General features: G+C 45.3%; 1 protein-coding gene across 4 annotated transcripts in view; it reads left to right on the forward strand.

The window, feature by feature from the left end:
- Window positions 1-10,167, forward strand: part of LOC137616293 (ATP-dependent RNA helicase DDX54) — a 121,973-nt gene extending 111,806 nt beyond the window's left edge. For all 4 annotated transcript variants that reach the window (XM_068345936.1, XM_068345935.1, XM_068345934.1 and 1 more), the window contains exons 16-17: window positions 4,378-4,534; window positions 9,865-10,167. In XM_068345936.1, coding sequence (XP_068202037.1) covers window positions 4,378-4,534; window positions 9,865-10,082 — 375 coding nt within the window. In that variant the 3' untranslated portion in view covers window positions 10,083-10,167. The remainder of the gene's footprint in view (window positions 1-4,377; window positions 4,535-9,864) is intronic.
- Window positions 10,168-18,219: the final 8,052 nt, after the last annotated feature.

The following is an 18,219-nucleotide window of genomic DNA, read 5'->3' on the forward strand; positions in this document are numbered from 1 at the left end:
ATAGCACCTCCCCTTTCGGTGTGGAGGACATCGAGGGGGTGGAAAAGGCATCAGGTGGCTGAAGACCAGTCATAAACCTCTCAGCTCTGAACGATTTTGTTCTAGAAACTCCGTTCAAGTTGGAGACAGCCCAGACAGTTAGACAGATCTTCAGACCAAATGACTTCATTGTCATTCTGGAACTCAAAGACGCACATTTCCAGATCCCCATTCGTAGATCCTCAAGGAAGTATCTAAGGTTCTCCCTCAACAACAGATTATACCAGTTCAAGGTGCTGTGCTTCGGCCTGTCCACCGCACCTCAAGTTTTCACTTGAGTGCTTTCTCTAGTGTCAACTTGAGCGTACAAGAACGTAATCCGCCTGCTTCGTTACCTAGGCGACTAGCTGATTGTAGCAGACTCAATGGAAACTCTTCTCCTTCATCGAGACAGGCTTTTCAATTTTTACCAAGATCTGGGAGTCATGGTAAATCTTGAGTAGTCCTCCCTGCAGCCAACTCAAAATCAGATATATGAACATCGACTCAAATCTAGGTAAAGTCTTCCCGTCCATAGCAGGATTGGAGGGAAGGAAATGAGTAGCAGAAATGTTTCTAATGCAAAACAAACTACCAGATTGTCTTTGGCAGAAGTTGCTAGGACACCTCGTCTCTCTAGAGGCCCTGGTACCCAACAGTCATCTCTGCACTCAAACTCTCCAGTAGCAGCTAAAGACATTCTGGTTTCAGCACAATGATCATCCGGACCTTCTGGTCAGGGTAGGGTCAGAGCAGAAGAGACCTGAAGTGGTAGGTATCAGATAGCAACCTACTTAGGGGAGTAGACCTTTTCTCTCCTCCCCTGGAATTGAAGTGCTCTATGGATATATCAAAAGAAAGGGGGCTGATCTGTTGTAGCACATCACCTCCGGACTTTGGTTGAGATACTACCGCTAGAGACTTATGGAGTCCTTCAACTGGCCAGATAATATTACATTGTATCCTTCTCTCTGGTTACGGTTCATTTCCCCTTTGCCTACACATATGCCAAATAGTCTGGCCTATTCTTTAGATATTTTCCTCTGTCCTCATACACCTGACAACACTGAGATTACGAAACAATTTTTCTTCTCTCAAGAGGTTAACTACTGCACTGTAATTGTTCAGTGGCCACTTTCCTCTCAGTAAGGGTAAAAGAGACTCTTTACCTTTGGTAAGCAGCTCTTTTAGGAGGACACGCCAAAATCAAATCATTGTTCTCTAGTCATGGGTAGTGCCATAGCCTCTGTACCATGGTCTTCCACTATCTTAGGTTAGAGTCTTCTTGCTTGAGGGTACCCTTGGGCACACTATTCTATCTTATTTCTCTTCCTCTTGTTTTTTAAAGTTTTTATAGTTTATACGAGATATTTATGTTGTTACTGTTCTTAAAATATTTTATTTTTCCTTGTTTCTTTTCTTCACTGGGCTATTTTCCCTGTTGGAGCCCCTGGGCTGATGAGCGACAACACCACAGTGGTGGCTTCCATAAACAAGTAAGGAGGTACTTCTTCACAGCCCCTCTGGCATCTGGCTGTGGAAATAATCAGATGGACATAAGACAACTCGTAAGCCCTATCAGCCTGCTTCATTCCGGGCAAGAGAAACATCTTTGCAGAACAACTGAGCAGGAAGAATCAGATAGTTGGTTCTGAGTGGTCTTTGAATCAACAGATAGCCAACATAGTCTTGACTTTGTGGAGAGAGCCGATAATAGACTTATTCACGTCTCTCAAATGGAAACTTCCAGTGTACTGTTCCCTAGTACCAGATCCCCAGGCATTCTGGCAAGATGCCTTCCGTCACCCGTGGTGCAATTTAGAAGTCTATGCATCCCCCCCCCCCCTTTCTGCCTGGTAAGGAGGTTTCTGAGCAAAGTATGGACATCACAATATCTATCAATAACCCTTATTGCTCCACTATGGCAACATGCAGAATGGTTTCCTAACCTCCTACATCTGTTCACAGAGGCACCGAGAGAGCTCCCTCCACTTACCTATCTACTCAAACAACCTCATGTACAGATATTCCTCAGAGCAGTAGCTTCACTGTATTCATGCATGGAGGTTATCCAGCAACTCTTTGCGGCACGAGGGTTTTCACAACCAGTTGCGAGAAGGATGGCTAGATACCCCTGAGAGTTGTCTTCCACCGTCTACCAGGTGCAGTGGTCTATCTTCTGTGGTTGGTGTCTTGGAAGGGGTATTGCTCCTCTAATTGCCACTATTCCAGTTATAGAGGTGCTTTTGATTTACATAAGGGAGGAAAAACTGTTAAGTTTTGGCAGTGAAAGGCTATCACTCAGTCTTAAGCCTTACCTTTACGCTGAACGGAGTTAACATTTCCTCCTCAACATAATTGTTTCTTTTCATATGAACTTTCGAGCTAACATCTCAGACCGCCTCTGTGGAATGTAGTATTTGTACTGCAATCCCTGAAGGGAGCGCTTTATAAACCTCTTAGTCGGAACTCAGATTATGATCTGATGCTAAAGATGTTTGTCTGTTAGCTCTGGCCTCTGCTATAAGAGTCAGCAAGGTATACAGTCTGTCCCATTCAAGGGCATGTGGGCAAGTGACAATCCACTTTGTCCCTTAGTTTATTGCTAATACTGTACTCAAAATCTGGCTGTAGTGAATCCTAGATTTGGGCCCTTCCGGATTGAGTGTCTCCGTACTATAACAAGTGACCCAGATCAACTGTTACCATGCCCTGTTAGGGCACTGAGGAAATGCATTAAACGGAATGTTCGAGCTCGACCGCAGATTAACAGACTGTTTGTCAGTACAGGCAGGTTCAAGAGGAGAGTCACGGAGAACTCAGTCTCTTCCCTCTAAGGAGACTCAAATCCGTAGACCTAGAGCTCATGATGTGAGGGGTGCTAGCACTTCCCTGGTGTTCAAAAAGAACTTCAGTGTGATGTAGGTTCTACTGGGGGCGTGTGGAAACATCAAACTACGTTCACCATCGACTACCTGCAAGATGTAACCCATTGGAGGCTTCGCACATTCTCCATATGTACTGTAGTGGTGGTTGCACAAAACGTGATCAGTAACATCTCAGCTCCCTCTGAGGACAATTAGCAGTTGGTTTTGAGGGCAGATGTTACCTGGTTGTTTATCTAGTTTGAATGTGCGTATGACTTGCCTTTTCTTCTTTCATTCTACTCTATCTTGGGGCTTGAGAAAGCCGAGGAACTCTGCAAGCTGACCTCTGACTGCTGGTGGGTATCATTGTCCTTGGTGTAACCTGATATTTACATTTATATTTGCTATGTCCCTAATTTCTCAGCGAGGTAGGAACCGGGTAACGACCAGGTAAGAGCAGCTTAGCTCCACATCTTTGCACAATTTTTCAGGCTGTTATCTCTCATTGAGAGTTAGCGAGGTGATAGGGTGCGTTCTTCCAGAGCTCGTACAAAGCACGAGACTCGCGTCCCAGGTCAGTGACCATCCAATTGGTCTTGAACTTCCTCCCACCTAAACGTGAGTCTCCATAGTAAAGAGCAGAGAGGTTTGTATTTAGTGCTGGAACAAATGACAAATTTGGAAATAATTCATATTTTTCCTAACCATACAAACCTGAAGCTCCCTATGCATAATGGCCTGCCATCACCTATTCCCAGGAAATCCTGCCTGCAGTTGCAAAGTGGCTTGTGTTGGCTACTACTAGTGTGATTGGGGTGGTTGGTCTACCCCTTGCTTACTACCATATTGTAGTAGCACCTCGCAAAAAGTTTTAGAGGCTTGTGTTAGCTACTACTAGTGTGAGTGGGGTGGTTGGTCTACCTCTTGCTAACTACCATAGGGTAGTAGCACTTCGCTAAAAGTTTTACGGCTACAGTAGTTTCAGCTGTCGCCGAAATATACCTCCGATGTAAAGAGCTTCAGGTTTGTATAGTTAGGAAAATACAAGTTATTTCCAATTTTGTCATAGTTTTGACAGGGTCCTAGTACTTCTTTCACTTTTTGTCTCTTAGAAGTTACGGATAAATCTCTACCCCATTTCTAACAGTTTAACGAAGTCAAATATTTTTTCTCTTCAGCAGCATGACTCCCTCCCACCTAAGTTATTCAAACTGTGTAAGAATTCTTTAATATAAACCCATCACTTCACTTGATTGTCCTTTGTCCTTGCTCTAATCCTACTGTTCTCTTGCAGTTGTTTAAACTATGTAAGAAGATAGTTTGTCACTGTAGGACTTCATATATGCTCCTATGCTAACTTATTGGGAGTTTTAGTTTTCTTTTCTAAGATCTGGAGATTATGAAATTTGTGGAGATAAAGGAAAAATACTGTAATAGCCCTATATTGGAAGAAAATAATTTTTTCTAAATTAAATTCCATTTATTGTTTCAGGAAAAGAATAAAAAGATAAAAACTGAATCTGGTGTGTGGATTTCTGCATCATATAAAACTGGCAGGTATGAGAGGTGGCTAGCTAAAGGTAAAAAGAAAGACACTGAGAATGAAGATGGAAATCAAAATTCAAACAAAAAGAGAATGGGCGTCAAAAGTAAGTACAGTGACTCTTATTCATTACTATGCCTTTCATCATCTGAAGCAATTGTTATTCTAGATTTATGAGTGAGTTGAAAAGATAAGACAATAGCACTCCAACTTTCTTTGTCAAAATAAGTAATCCCCTTGCAGTCTTTCTGTGGCACTCCCAATTATTGTAGCTCTTATTTGTTCCTATAGAAATACAATCCTGAGTCCGTTTAGTAGGAGTATGCTTTCGTAAAGCTGTATACAACTGGTAAAACTAACGAGGTAGTGGTAGTTACTGTCTGGTAGTGGGAAAGCCCTGCCCTCCCAACTCCCTGATAGTAGATGTACTACTAATGCTATCAAGTGGCTGTTTTATTTTGCTTTTATTTTAGATAATTGTTTGGCAGATTGTAGTATATGAGGAATTTAAAGAATAGGAAAAGTTTTCCATTTTCCTAACAATTGTAGCTGACTGACAGTAGTCTATGCATTCTCTGCCATTTCCACGTTTGATGTCTATTCCGTCACTTATGAGGCCTGGTCACGACTATGACAACATGATTCTAAGGAGGTTGGAAGCCTTAGAATCGATGTGCGCTATTGGAGGAGGAAAGTTTCTGCTGGCGAGTGTGAAGCAAAAGGGCTCTGTCCTTCCCATCAGTGCTTACCCGTTTCAGGAAAGGCACTAAGGACATTCACCTGGTTGTGATATTTATTCATCGAGTTCCTGTCACTTCTTCCCTGTGAGAGCATCGTCATTGGCCTGAACAACCCTTAGGAGGAGAACTTGAAAATTCTACGTGCTCTACTGTCTCACCTTCGTCTGTCTTTACATTTTGCTGGTTAGGATAGAAGGGCTCCCCCTTTTTTACCACTTTTGGCCGAAGGAGTCCAGTGACTGGTTGATAGGAGTTCCATACGCATGACTCCCATCATTTTGCTACCTGTGGGAGAGACAATGCTGCTTCAGGAGCCCCATTGACTCCCTTCACTAAGGATGAAGAGAAGACAAAAACTAGTGTTCAAGTAGGAGGGAGCTTCGATGTGTGTGCTCTTCTACGAACGCTCAACAGGATTTTACTTCTCAATGTAGAGACAAATAAAATCTTCTGATTACGAGACATCGTGCGCACAGTCTTCTAATCCTGAACACTTACCTACACGCACACGTGATCAACATTTGGCGCTCGCTATTCTATTGACGTGCCCTCACCTGTTCAGACTCGACCATAAGTGCTGTTGTGCATGAACCCTCCTACAGGAACACATTCCCACCTGTTTGCACACACCCTCACCTCTATGCTCACATCACTTTTATGCTTATCTTCTGAGAGTGTACATTTGCCTTCATTTAAGGCCAGAAACATATGAGTTCTACATTTGCCAGCATTCTCTAGACATACTTCAAGACTACCCTAGATTACCTCTCACAGGACCTCCATGGATACATCCAGGAACGTACCATGAGCTGAATCCCTTTGGATATATTACGGGAATATACCGCAATGGATCCCTAAGCATTATGTTCCTGCAAATCGACTTCCCAAGATCAAGAGCCTTAATGTGTACCAGATCACCTCACACATGATATTCTTCACAAGAAACAGTGTAGTACCGAGAACATTTCACTCGGCGAAGGGATCCCAGTATGTTCTCGCATAGCTCGTGAGGCAACAGGGTACGTACTAGGAACATTCCCTTTTGCAAGTACATGTATCAGTACACACTGTAGGTGCTCACCGAATGCTGTTACTTCACCCAAACAGGATTACGGCATCTAAAGATGTCATCAATGTTGCTGCATGTTTAAGATGACATCTTCCATAGTATGCAAGGACACAAGGACAGTATGTACAGTCTGGGGTTAGGTAACAGGCACCCACGAAGAGCAAAGTAGGGTCAACTCATTATCTCTTAGAACATATAGACTACTGCCCACACGTGGTTGACTAACATAATATGTAACTGACTGTATTGCATTACATTGTTGTCATGTGGTTTCTGTCTCGGTATTGTAGCTCACATTGTGTTTCAAAGGTAATTGTACATCTTTAAACGGCTTCAGTATGCAAAAGTCGGCACCACACCACCCTATTTATAAGTACACTAATGACACTTGCTGATACTATAGTGTATATTATTGTAATATATGTACATTACTATCACTGCACCGCAGCTGTATGAACACTACGATAGGCTATAACAAACTGGTGCTGTTGTAATATTCATTACGTAAATGTTTTGAATAAGTAAAGAAATTATATAAACGATACTCTTGTTATTCATAAATGCACATATTCTCGATAGCGGTAGCTTCAGATCAGCTGATCACATCCTAAAGTAAAAAATAAGTCACTAATGGTTTTTTTTGTTAAAATGCTCCCAAATTTGAATATGAAATTACAATACAGTATTTTAATGAAGCACAATTAACTTTTTCAAAATCATGACTGTTTAGAATGTGATAATGTTGTCTGCTAAAACTAATGTAGTCACCAACTTATGACCTATGCAACTTATGACTGTTTGACTTTATGACCACTTATTTCACTGTGATTGCATCACAAGTCTGTCATAAATAGTACACTAACAGGACAAATATTTCCTTAGAAATAAACTATTTTCATTTATAAAGTTGCACTTATTTCTCTTTTAAGTTAGCATTCTGTTTTATTGATAATACACAGTAGCCATTTCAAATAAACAAAATACCTTAAGAAATGTTTTTATATCTGTAGAGTTATGTGATATGTTTTGTGATGTGATATTTCCGGAAGAAAGTGAACGGGCATATCAAGTGACTTCCTTTCAATAGGCTACTGATTAACAATAGTATTCCCTTTATCGAAATATTGAGCAACGATACAAAGTATTTCATGGGTCTGTATTGGTTATGTGTACTGTCGTACTTGGCATAAATTTAATTCTACAAATAAGACACAATCTCATATTTTACGTATTTAATTTAATTTGTTTCATCTCTGATAGTAGATCGATGTTTATCTAGTGAAAGTACACTAATAGGATAAATATTATTTTAGAAATATATTTTATTTTATAAAAAGGAAATACGTGATAGGTTAATATTTTCTTTTTCTTTTATTTCTTGCAAAAAAAAAACCAGGAAAGGGTTTTACAAATTTCACAAGTCATTCTTTGTGAGTGAGTGAGTGTCATGCAAGTTAAGGAATAAAAACATAGCAAGTTGTAATCTTTTCCATTTATAAGTTGTCACTTCCCTCTATGCTTTCCAAATCAACTGATAAGGGCAAACCACCGAAAGATATTTTTTACTTCCCAAAAGAACAAATTATTATTTCAATCATCATTTTTAATTTAGCATACTACCTTAGTTAAATCGAAATATTTCTCTCATATTTTATTTACTGTTAATTGCATATATAAAAGTTTACCAGAGGTTCATCTAGGCTGACGATGCATGGTAATTTATATTTTTAGCTCTGTGGCAATTGATTATAAAGCTCAGAAAATTGTTATATCATGTTACTGTATTTGTTTTTCATAACTGTTGTGCAGGGAGGGAAACTGAGTGAAGGCCTGGTTAAAAAAAGCATGGGTGGTTTGAAAACATCCTGCTGCAAATAACGAAACGGCGAAGACGAAGACCTGACTGTATCACATTCGAGTGGGATCAGGCTGACGATCAACTTGATTAACTGGGGATTACTGAACATTCTGAAGCACAATGCCTTAAATTGGTAGATTACTCCTTTGAGAACGAAGCAGAGCTTGTTTTTGTAGAATCTAGGAATGTTTCCAGAAATGTGTGTCCTACAGATCCACTGAAAGCTTGAAATCTCCCTTTCTGATGTTACAACAAATGGGGCTTGCTATCTGCATGCTGAAAAGTCTGACAAACAACTTATTTAATAGAGATGTTGATGACTGGTTTCTAGTCCCCAGTGGACTTTATCACTAGGAAAAGTCGACTAGAAAACTTGAGGACATTCTTTCCATCGCTTTACCTATGCCGCTAAGACCAGATCTTTCAGTGATTCTGGATAAACTATGAAATGCCAATAGGATGCCTGTGAGGTAAGCATAAAAGGCAGACAGTTTTTTTTTTTTAAGTGCTTCCACCACTCATTGCACTGCTACATGTCACTGCCACATTGCCAAATGGCATGACAGACATCCCCTACGCAGCCATTGTAGGGGACTGCCCTTCCATGTCCCGTCTCCCTTCTTGCTTCTACCATTCTTCCTGAACTGGTCAGGTTGGAGGTCAAAGGATAGAGTTCCGAACCTTTTTACAAGAAAAAGGTAGCTGTAGGTCTTGATCAGCCTTTGAGGCTGTTGAAGTCCCTAAAATGCTGATGCCTCTTCTTGGCCAACAGGCTTGGAGAAGAGCGAATGTTGTATTTCATCAATTCCTGAATGATGGTTTGGTAGGAGACTGCATTGGTACACTGGTTGATGCAGCCTACCTCCTGGAGGCTGGCCATGTAGGGCAACAGACTCAAGAGCTGAAAAAAGAAAATTTCTCTTCCTGGAATGAACCTTTTCTCAAGAGAGTTGGGGAGGCAGACCTCTTCCACTTCTCAATTGTTGAAGCCAATGAGTAGCGCATATACTTTTAGGTTGCTTTTTGCTGGGTCATAGAAACCAACGACAATGCTCCTACAGAGAAAGAGGACACATGGGACTTTTCAAAGCAGCAGACACACTGCCCAATGTTGAGCCCTTTACTGCCTTGGTCAGAAGAAGCGTGTTGTCACCTCCCCTCTAAGACTTAATGGCAGCAAAATGTTCTCCCAATGTTAGAGCACTAGTGATGTCCAAGGAATGCCATTTTCTCTAGGCTTAGAGTGTCAAGGCCACACTATCAAGAGAATGAGAGTGATCAGTCATGGTACCCAACAGGAACAAGGATAATGTAAATACCGGGAAACAACTGTATAACCTTTGCTTCTTTCTTTATTTCTCTTCTGTCTGCACACTTATCCATTTCTTTGAAAAGAGGAAGCAAAATATTAAACTGCCAAAATTAGAATGGCAGCAAGAGCATGTTTGTACTGCTTGTGGCCAAAGGTTGAAGTGCGTGATTACCTGACAGGCAGGTGGGCAGGGCTTCCCCACCACCTCTCTCAGTAGTTAACTACCTCATTAAATTTCAATGGGCATTCTCGTTTTGCTGAATTAATTAAAGGACGATGGTTTGTATGTGTAGTAATAACTACTCTTTAAGAAAATCCTGTCTTGTTTTAGATTTCAAGTTGAGTAACAAGCCAGATTAGATTTTTCCACAAATATTTTATTGTGGTTATTGGAGAGATTAATATTGTATAAATGTTTTGTTGTAGTTCTATAGTCTAATTTTTTTTTTTTTTCCAGCCATTAATATCAGAGCTCACAGTACTGCTCATCCCCTCTACAATAAACTTAAAGGACCAGCTCCAAGGCGGCCACCAAAGAGAGAGTTGAGAACTGAACAAGAAATTGTTAAGGAAACTGCCAGAATAGAAGGAGAGCGCATGAAACACAAGAAGGGTAGAGAAAGGGTTGCAGCTAAAAAGAAAGCTAAGGGAATTAAAGGTAAAAGGAGACGATAAAAAAGTACAGAAAAGACTAAAATAAAAAGAATAATTGTTTGTTAAACCCCAAGATTTGAAACATTAAAATATTTGTTTTATTTTGTATCTTAGTATTCTTCCCATCTGTAGTTGAATTATTACTTCTGTTAAATATTCTTCAAGTTCTGAGAAGTTAGACAAGGTATACAGCTTGAAGGGGAAGGAGGCTAGGTGACTACTGAAAAGTGAGCAAGAGAGAGAGGGAATCACAATTTCAGCACAGCAATGTTAGAATGAAAACATTTAGAATGTAGGTAAGTTATGAAAGCTGTTGAATTGGTAGTTTATATATTAAAAATTAAGGAATTTAATTTAATAAGAATTGAACAACTCATGACATTATTTTGAAAATCTACTGAACAAAATCAACTTGTACTGGAGTGTACCGATATTGTAAAGTGTGCCAAGAAGAATGGTTTCATCTAAAGATATGTCTTTCCCATCATTCTGCTTACATTTCTTTCAAAAGTTTATGAGAAAAAGAGGGAGAGGGATGAATAGAAATATTCACTTGTGGTCTTTACCCAAGTGGCTTTTTATGAGAAATCTTGAAGTAATTGTATTTTGGTGCTATCTGTCTTACTACTGCATTGTGTGAGTGTTCTCTGATTTTGCTTAGTGTTTAAATCTCTTGATAATTTTTTAAGCCTCACATATTTTTTTTTTATTCCGTCCCTCTTTCCAAAGTAGAATGGAGCCGACGTTCATCTGTGAGGGCTAGTGTACAGTACAGTGTTTTTGGGCTGTTTTAATATTTTTCTTTATTTCCCAGTGGACACCCAATGGGTATGGGTAAGACCCAAGATGGGACACACACTGGCAATGCCTTGAGTTGACCCATAAGACTGACAACTAATCATCTACGATCATCCCACGAGAGAAATGCAATCTTGGTCATCTCCCATTATGATGACCCCATAAATTTTTCTTCTTTTCAGAGGACCTCATAAGGGAACTAGTGGAAAATGTAACGAACACAGCCTTGAGTGCTGCTAACTGTTCTACAGTATATGGGGATGAATGACATCACAGGCCCCAGCACTAGGATATATAGCCAAAATTCATTAATCCACTGGCTGAAAAGGTCCAGTCTATGCTAAGCAATGGAGTCATGCAATAGTCTCCTCAGGCTTGTAGACATTCGTTTACAATTCAGAAGGCCTTTGGAAGGTTGATACTAGTGTTCGACCTGGCATGCTCCACCAAGTATTTGAAGCTAGCCCTTATATGGATGTAGACACCAGAAACTGTGAGAAGGCCTATCAAATGGGGCTACTTCATAACTACGAGGCTTCCCTACTTTTCCGCCTAAAGACATCAAACACACATAGTATCGGCATTTTGACAGGGTGGGTAAATTTTACCTATTCTTAGTCCTATTGGTTTGGGCAAGCAACAACCACCCAGTGTTCACAAGGATGGTTGCACCAATGGTATCTTGGTTGGACAGGGGTGTCAGTTCCTAGGTTGTCATCTAAATGACTGGCCTGAGACTTGAAACCTTGCTAGACCAGTTTCCACCTGTTACTACAAACCACCCGGAGAATCAGACTTGACTCTTACTCTACCTGCTGGGGATGTATATCAACACCTTGATAGGGGGCAGTAAGACTACTGAAGAACAGAATTAAGCAATTCAAATCTGCCTTCCCACAGATTCAATCAACCAAAGTCTAACCTCCAACTTTCTTTGCAAGTTTTAACGATGAAGTGGGACATGTTATTAAGACATTAGTCTTTCTGTAGAAGCTGGTTCATCTTAGCAGGTCTAGTACAGTTGATCTCTCTAGGTTTCTAGGATTTTGAAGTGGGATCTTTGTAGGCTACTATCAAAGTCCCAATAAGAGGAGAAGTATTGACAGACAAATATTGAAGAGAAACTTTCTTAAATTATTTCTTTTATCCATACTACTGTAATGGATATTCCAATTTGTACTGATTGGCGTAACTTATAACTTGCTAGCACGAGCATTATAGTTGTTTTCTCACTTGTTTAACTGGTCTTTAACTTTGTTTGCTTTACTTTTAATGTTTAAATAGAGTAGTTTAGAATATTCTTATAATATCTGTCCTTAAAATGAAAAGTGGAGTTTTTCATATGCATTACAACACAGCTTTATAATCAAGATATCACAAATTTTAAGTAATTTGTATTTTTCCTAACATTACTTACCTCGAACTACTTTCTTAGGAGTACTGCATCTGAGTATTTGGGATTCTCCTCCCAACCGACCAGATTTTTGTGTAGTTTCCCCTATCTCCGTTTTCTCTAGTGGGGTCCCTCCGTGGCGGATGGATACTCGCCCTGAGGCGACCCGGGTCAGCGTGCGAGAGCATGGTCCTAGGTCTCGGTCGTCAGTAAGCTTTGATAACTATAAATTCGAACTCCTGTAAGGCACTCTGGGAAGGCTGGGCGGGCAATATCCCGAAAGTAGTTCGAGGTAAGTACTTATACAAATTACTTGAAATTTGTGATTTGTTCCAACACGGAGTATTTACCTCAAACTACTTTCTTAGGAGACTTATACCTTAGGAGGTGGGAGTAAGCTTGCAGGCCGGGAGACCCGATATGAAACTATCCGATTGAATCTAGATAGGAGGCTAGGTTCTGGCTGACCACAAAAAACGGGGTAGGAGACTCGGGGAGAACCACGTAAATAATCCTTTCTAGTGCCTATGTAACTCACCTCTAACATTTCATCCGGGCATGGGCGTCTCCAACGATCAACTCTCACATGGGGGGAGGATAAGGAAAGGGAACGGGGGGAAGCAGGGAAGGGGGGTAGTAAGGAGGATCTTGTGTCGCTTGGAATTGCTTCCCCGGGGCTTCAACCTTAAACCTGTTGGAGTGCGGAAATGACTGGTCCAATAGAGGGACTTCCTTATACAGTCTTTCAGGTAATGGGCGGTGAACGTAGACTGCCTGGCCCACTGCTATGTTCTTGTCGAAGGCCAAGGAGGTGCTGAGGCCCCTAATGTCATGGGGTCGTGGTTTTCCTGGCATCGTGGAACCGTCGCTGTCATAAGCTCTCTTTATGACCTGTCTAAGCCAGAAGGAGATGGTCTTTCTGGACACCGCCTTCTTTACCGGGCCTGCGGAGACGAACAGACTCTTGATCTCAGGACGAAGTCTGGCTGTCCTTTCTAGGTACTTTCTGACCGACCTGACCGGGCACAATAACAAGTCATCGGGATTGTCCGAACATGGGATAGCTGGGACTGAAAAACTCTTGAACTTGGGGTCCCAGAAGGCAGGATTTTGGGTCTTGGCTATAAAGTCCGGAAGGAACTTAAAACTCAGGTCTTTCCAACCCTTTGAGTGCGAGACCTCGTACGACAGCCTGTGTAGCTCACGTACTCGTTTAGCGGAGGCTAGGGCTGGGAGGAAGACCGTCTTAAGGGTAAGGTCCTTATCGAGAATGTTCCTGAGCGGTTCAAAGAGCGGGGAGAGCATGAGTGTTCGAAACTCTTTATGAGCATAGAGATCTATCGGGATGCTCCGAGGTCGAGTCCTTTGAGGAGGAAGACTTGGCCCAGTGCGGCTCGAACTCCCTTAATCGGTGGGATGGATATTCCTAGGTCGTCCCTCAGGTGAACTAGGAAGTCTGCTATCTCGTGAATAGATACGTTCAAAGGCTTCAGATTGTGGGAGGCGCACCACTTAACAAACGTAGCCCATTTTGCCTGGTAGACTACGACTGATCTCCTCAGATAACCTGTCATCCTCGTGGCGGTCCTTGACGAGTACCCTTCCTTCCTCAACAAACGCTCGATAACCTCCACGCGCGTAGCCGGAGGACCGAGGGTTTTCGTGGAACTTTTTGAAGTGGGGCTGACGGACAAGGTCTTCCCTGTCTGGCAGCGGCCACGGTGGGAGGATTGCTAACTCCCTCAGGTCTGCGAACCACTCTCTCTCCGGCCACCAGGGCGCTACCAAAGTCATCTGTAGGTCTTTGACCGCCTCTGTTGAGGATATGTCTGAGGGTTCCGAAGGGAGGGAAGGCGTATGCGTCGAGACCGTCCCATGGATGCTGGAAGGCGTCCTCGAATGCTGCTGTTGGGTCCGGGACTGGAGAGCAGAATACGGGGAGCTGGGCGATGATCCTCGTGGCGAACAGATCTATCACCGCGGACCCTCATTTGCGTAGGAGTGTCTGAGCTACCTCCGGGTGTAGGGACCATTCTGACCCTACCACTTGACCTACCCTGCTGAGGCCGTCGGCTAAGACGTTCTTTTTCCTCGGAATGAACCTGGCCGTCAGCTTGATGTGTTCTTTCTCGGCCCAATCCAGGATCGTTGCCGTAATGTCGCACAGCTCCCTTGACTTGAGCCCCCCTTGTTTCTTCACGTAGGCTACCACGGTGGCGTTGTCGCACATGAGGGCCGCCGTGTTTCCTCGGAGACAATGAACGAGCCTCATGCAGGCTCTTTGGACCGCTAACAACTCGAGCACGTTTATGTGTAAGGTCCTCTCCTCTTGGGACCACTTGGCTTTCGCTGTTTCTTCTTGGAGATGGGCTCCCCACCCCTCCTTCGATGCGTCTGTGAAGAGCAACATTTCTGGAGGGGCGGTCGCAAAAGGCATCCCTTTTAGGGTGTTCGTCCTGTCGGACCACCACTTCAACGTCTCTTTCGTCTCAGGTGACACGCCGACCACCCTGTGCGGAGTCTCTCCCGGGGACCAGAGTTCCTTTAGGTTCCACTGAACTGCTCTCAGCTTGAGTCTTCCCCGGGGGACCAACTTCTCCAGTGATACTAGTCCCTGCCAATCCTTGGCTCTCCTGGGTATGTCTGTTACGAAGGAGTGAAGAACCTGATCCAACTTCTCGAGCCTCTATGCGGAGGGGAATGTTTGCCCTAACTTTGAGTCTAGGACCATCCCCAGGTATGTCATCCTTGAGGGGACTAACTGTGACTTTTCCATGTTGATGGTGATCCCAAAGTCCCTGCCTGCAGAACCGCAACAACTCCACGCCTTGTTCCTTCAAAACTGCCTCAGGCTGGAAGAAGCAACCAGTCGTTCAGGTAGCGGATCAGCCGGATCCCGTTTGTGCGCCCAGGCTGACACTGTGGCAAACACCCTTGTGAACACCTGAGGGGCCGTCGACAGGCCGAAGCAAAGGGTCCTGAACTGCAGAGACTGGGAACCCAACTTCACCCTGAGGAACTTCCTGCTGGAGGGGTGGACAGGGATCTGGAAATATGCATCCTTGAGGTCCAGGGACATCATGAAGTCCCCTCCCCTCAAGGCTGCCAGTACTGACTTCGGAGTGTCCAATTTGAAGTCCGTCTTGCTAATGAACTTGTTGAGGGCCGAGAGGTCGATGACCGGTCTCCACCCTCCTGTCGCCTTCTCCACCAGGAAGAGCCTGCTGTACAGTAGAACCCTGGGGATGGGTCCTTCACTAGTTCTAGAGCTCCCTTGTTCAGCATGGCTGACACCTCCTCTTGTAGTGCTGCCTTCTTCAAGGGGTCCTTGGGTGCCAGCCATTCCACTCGATGATGGGGGATCAGAGGGGGCGGCTCCGTCAGGAAGGGGACCCTGTATCATTCCTTCAGGACTGCTACGGACCATGGATCCGCCCCGTTGTCCCGCCATGCTTGCCAAAAATGTTTGAAGCATCCCCCTACCTGAGGCTTCGGCAGGAGGGGGGGCCCTCTCTTCCTACCTCCTTCTGGAGGCGCGGCTTGAATAGCCTCTCCTAGAGCCGGAGTACTTAGGCCTAAAGGAGGCCTGAGGGGTAGAACTACCTCTACGGGGGGGCTGAGACGACTGCTGCCAGGTTAACGAAGGGGTCTCTCTCCTCGACTGGGACGTAGGAGGGTGGGACCCTTCTGGTGCAACCCTTCTGTGAGGGGGTCATCTCACGACTGAGTGTCTGGGATCCGCTGTCTCTTTTAGCCTCCGGACTCTCTCCATAGCCTCCTCTACCGCTTTCAGGGAGAAGATGGAATCGCCCCACACTGGCGAGTTCCTCAAACACTTTGCCTCTCATTCGGGGAGCTTACGGGACAACTTGTTGAGGATCGTATCCCTCCTCCGCAGCACCCAATCGGCTGTCTGAGTGAGAGACTGGAAGGTGAGGAATTTCATGGCCTTCCCCCTGAGCGTATCAGTTCCTGAAGTAGAGTCTGGTTCTCTGGAACCGTCAGATCGTGGGACAGTTGAAAACTCACCAACGTACAAGCCCACCAGTCTAGCCATGAAGTCACATTGACAATGTCCTGTGCCATATCTTCCATCATGGAAGCCTCGGCAGGAGAGAAGCACACTGGGGCAGAGACGGTCCTGTCTGCAGCGCTGCCTTGGTTGAGGGTGGCTATAGCTGCCTCTACCGTTCGGGGACCCGAGTGCTGACCGTCGGGGACGTAGAACCTTTTCTGGGTCCTCAGACCTGGGAGTAGCTTGAAGGACCCCTGGGCCCTGAGGGAGTACACCTGTCCTGCGACTTACCTGTCGACATGTTCCCTACCGAGCTTGACATCTGGAGCTAAGGGAAAGGTCAAGGATGGCTTTTGCTGGACAGGGTTATCCACTATCCTCCCCAACCCCGAGCCAAGCCTGCTCCGTCGACGGCTTCGGTTCGTGCAGGCGATGATGATGCCTGATGAGGGCCAGGACCTTCCTGTAGGAAGACACCTCATCTGAAGTACACTCGCCGACGTCTATCAGGTCATCGACCACCTGGTCCTCCGCGCTGTGTTCATTGGCGAGCACGGATGGATCCATGTAGGAGGCTACGTCGTCTTCTTCTGGGCGGATCGATGGAGCAGGTCCTTCCGCCACGGGTGGAGCCACCTGGACGGAGGTAGCCGCATGGGTCTACCTCCGCTCGGGGAGATCCGTGAGGCATGGGTCCCACGATGTACTACCGGGTACCCAGGGCGCTTTAACTGAGCTGCCGTGGTCCCGGGTGCGTAGGAAGAGCTATCGGGCCGACACAGCGGCGCTCTCCGCTGGGCGTATGGAGCTGGTGACTTGGCGGGTAGAGGAACGGTAAGGCCGACCTGGGTCGACGGCTTCGACTGGCGTGCGGGTCTAGCGGTCGACATGCGGGGCAGGGGCATAGAGGTGGCTCCAGAGGCCAATGAGGCAGACACTGGAGCGGTAGAGGCCTTGATCGACCCGCTATGGGGGAAAGCCGCCTGAGCCCACCTGTCCTTGGAAGAACATCTGTGCTTGCTCTTCCTCTTCGATGACTTGGACTTCTTCCTGGAAGGCCCTGAACGGGAACGAGACTAAGACTTACGGGACCTCTTCCGCTTCCTTCTCGACTCCCGGGGGTTGTCGTCCTCCGAAGACGATGAGGAATAGAGAGAAGAGCTGGATGAGGAGCTGGCAGAGTCTTCCGAGTCCTCCGTCACTGATGCAGGGTCCTGGCGTTGTTCTACTGGCGTGAAGGGCTGCATGAAGTCAGGCGGGAGCGTTGACGACGGCACCGGGGGAGTCCATAGGGCTTTCCTTGTTGCGAACCACCCCTCAAATTCTTCTTCTTGACGCATCGGCGATCTAAAGGGCGTCCTTGGCGCCGTCCAGACGATAGAATCAGGGTCTGACGAACCCGTCAGCTGCCTTTCTTTGTCCGCCTCTCCCCCGGGCGTTGTGGTACCTGAAACATCTTGCCACGATGAAAGGGAAGGAGCCGTACCAGCCTTCCCTGACACCGGGTCTTCGGTCAAGACGGGTCCTGCGGCCACGAGGGCCTCGTCTCCCAAACACACTCCCGCCCCTGCAGCAGGCCCCCCACATGCCTGCAAAACAACAACAGTCCCCACATCAATAAAATCAGACTCATGGGGAATGGCAATGGGCCGCTTCCCCGCAACGGACTTACCTCGTCCCCTACTCAGGGTAGGGGAAGGAGACGGGGAACCTCTCTCCGAAGGGGCGGCAGGAGACGCCAAAGGGGAAGCGCCGCCTACCTTCTTAGGGGACCACTTCGCCGCCTACTTTTTTTCGTGGCGTACAGGGCCCACTAGACTTCCGACCAGGCCGCACACTCCGGACACGTGGCCGACGGGGAACAAACACTGCCCCTGCACGAGGAGCACAATGAATGAGGGTCTACCTCCGGCTTCGATAGCCACGCCCCACAGGACTTACCGGCCTTAGGC

Source organism: Palaemon carinicauda, chromosome 22 (genome assembly GCF_036898095.1).
Source record: "Palaemon carinicauda isolate YSFRI2023 chromosome 22, ASM3689809v2, whole genome shotgun sequence".
Lineage (NCBI taxonomy): Eukaryota > Metazoa > Arthropoda > Malacostraca > Decapoda > Palaemonidae > Palaemon > Palaemon carinicauda.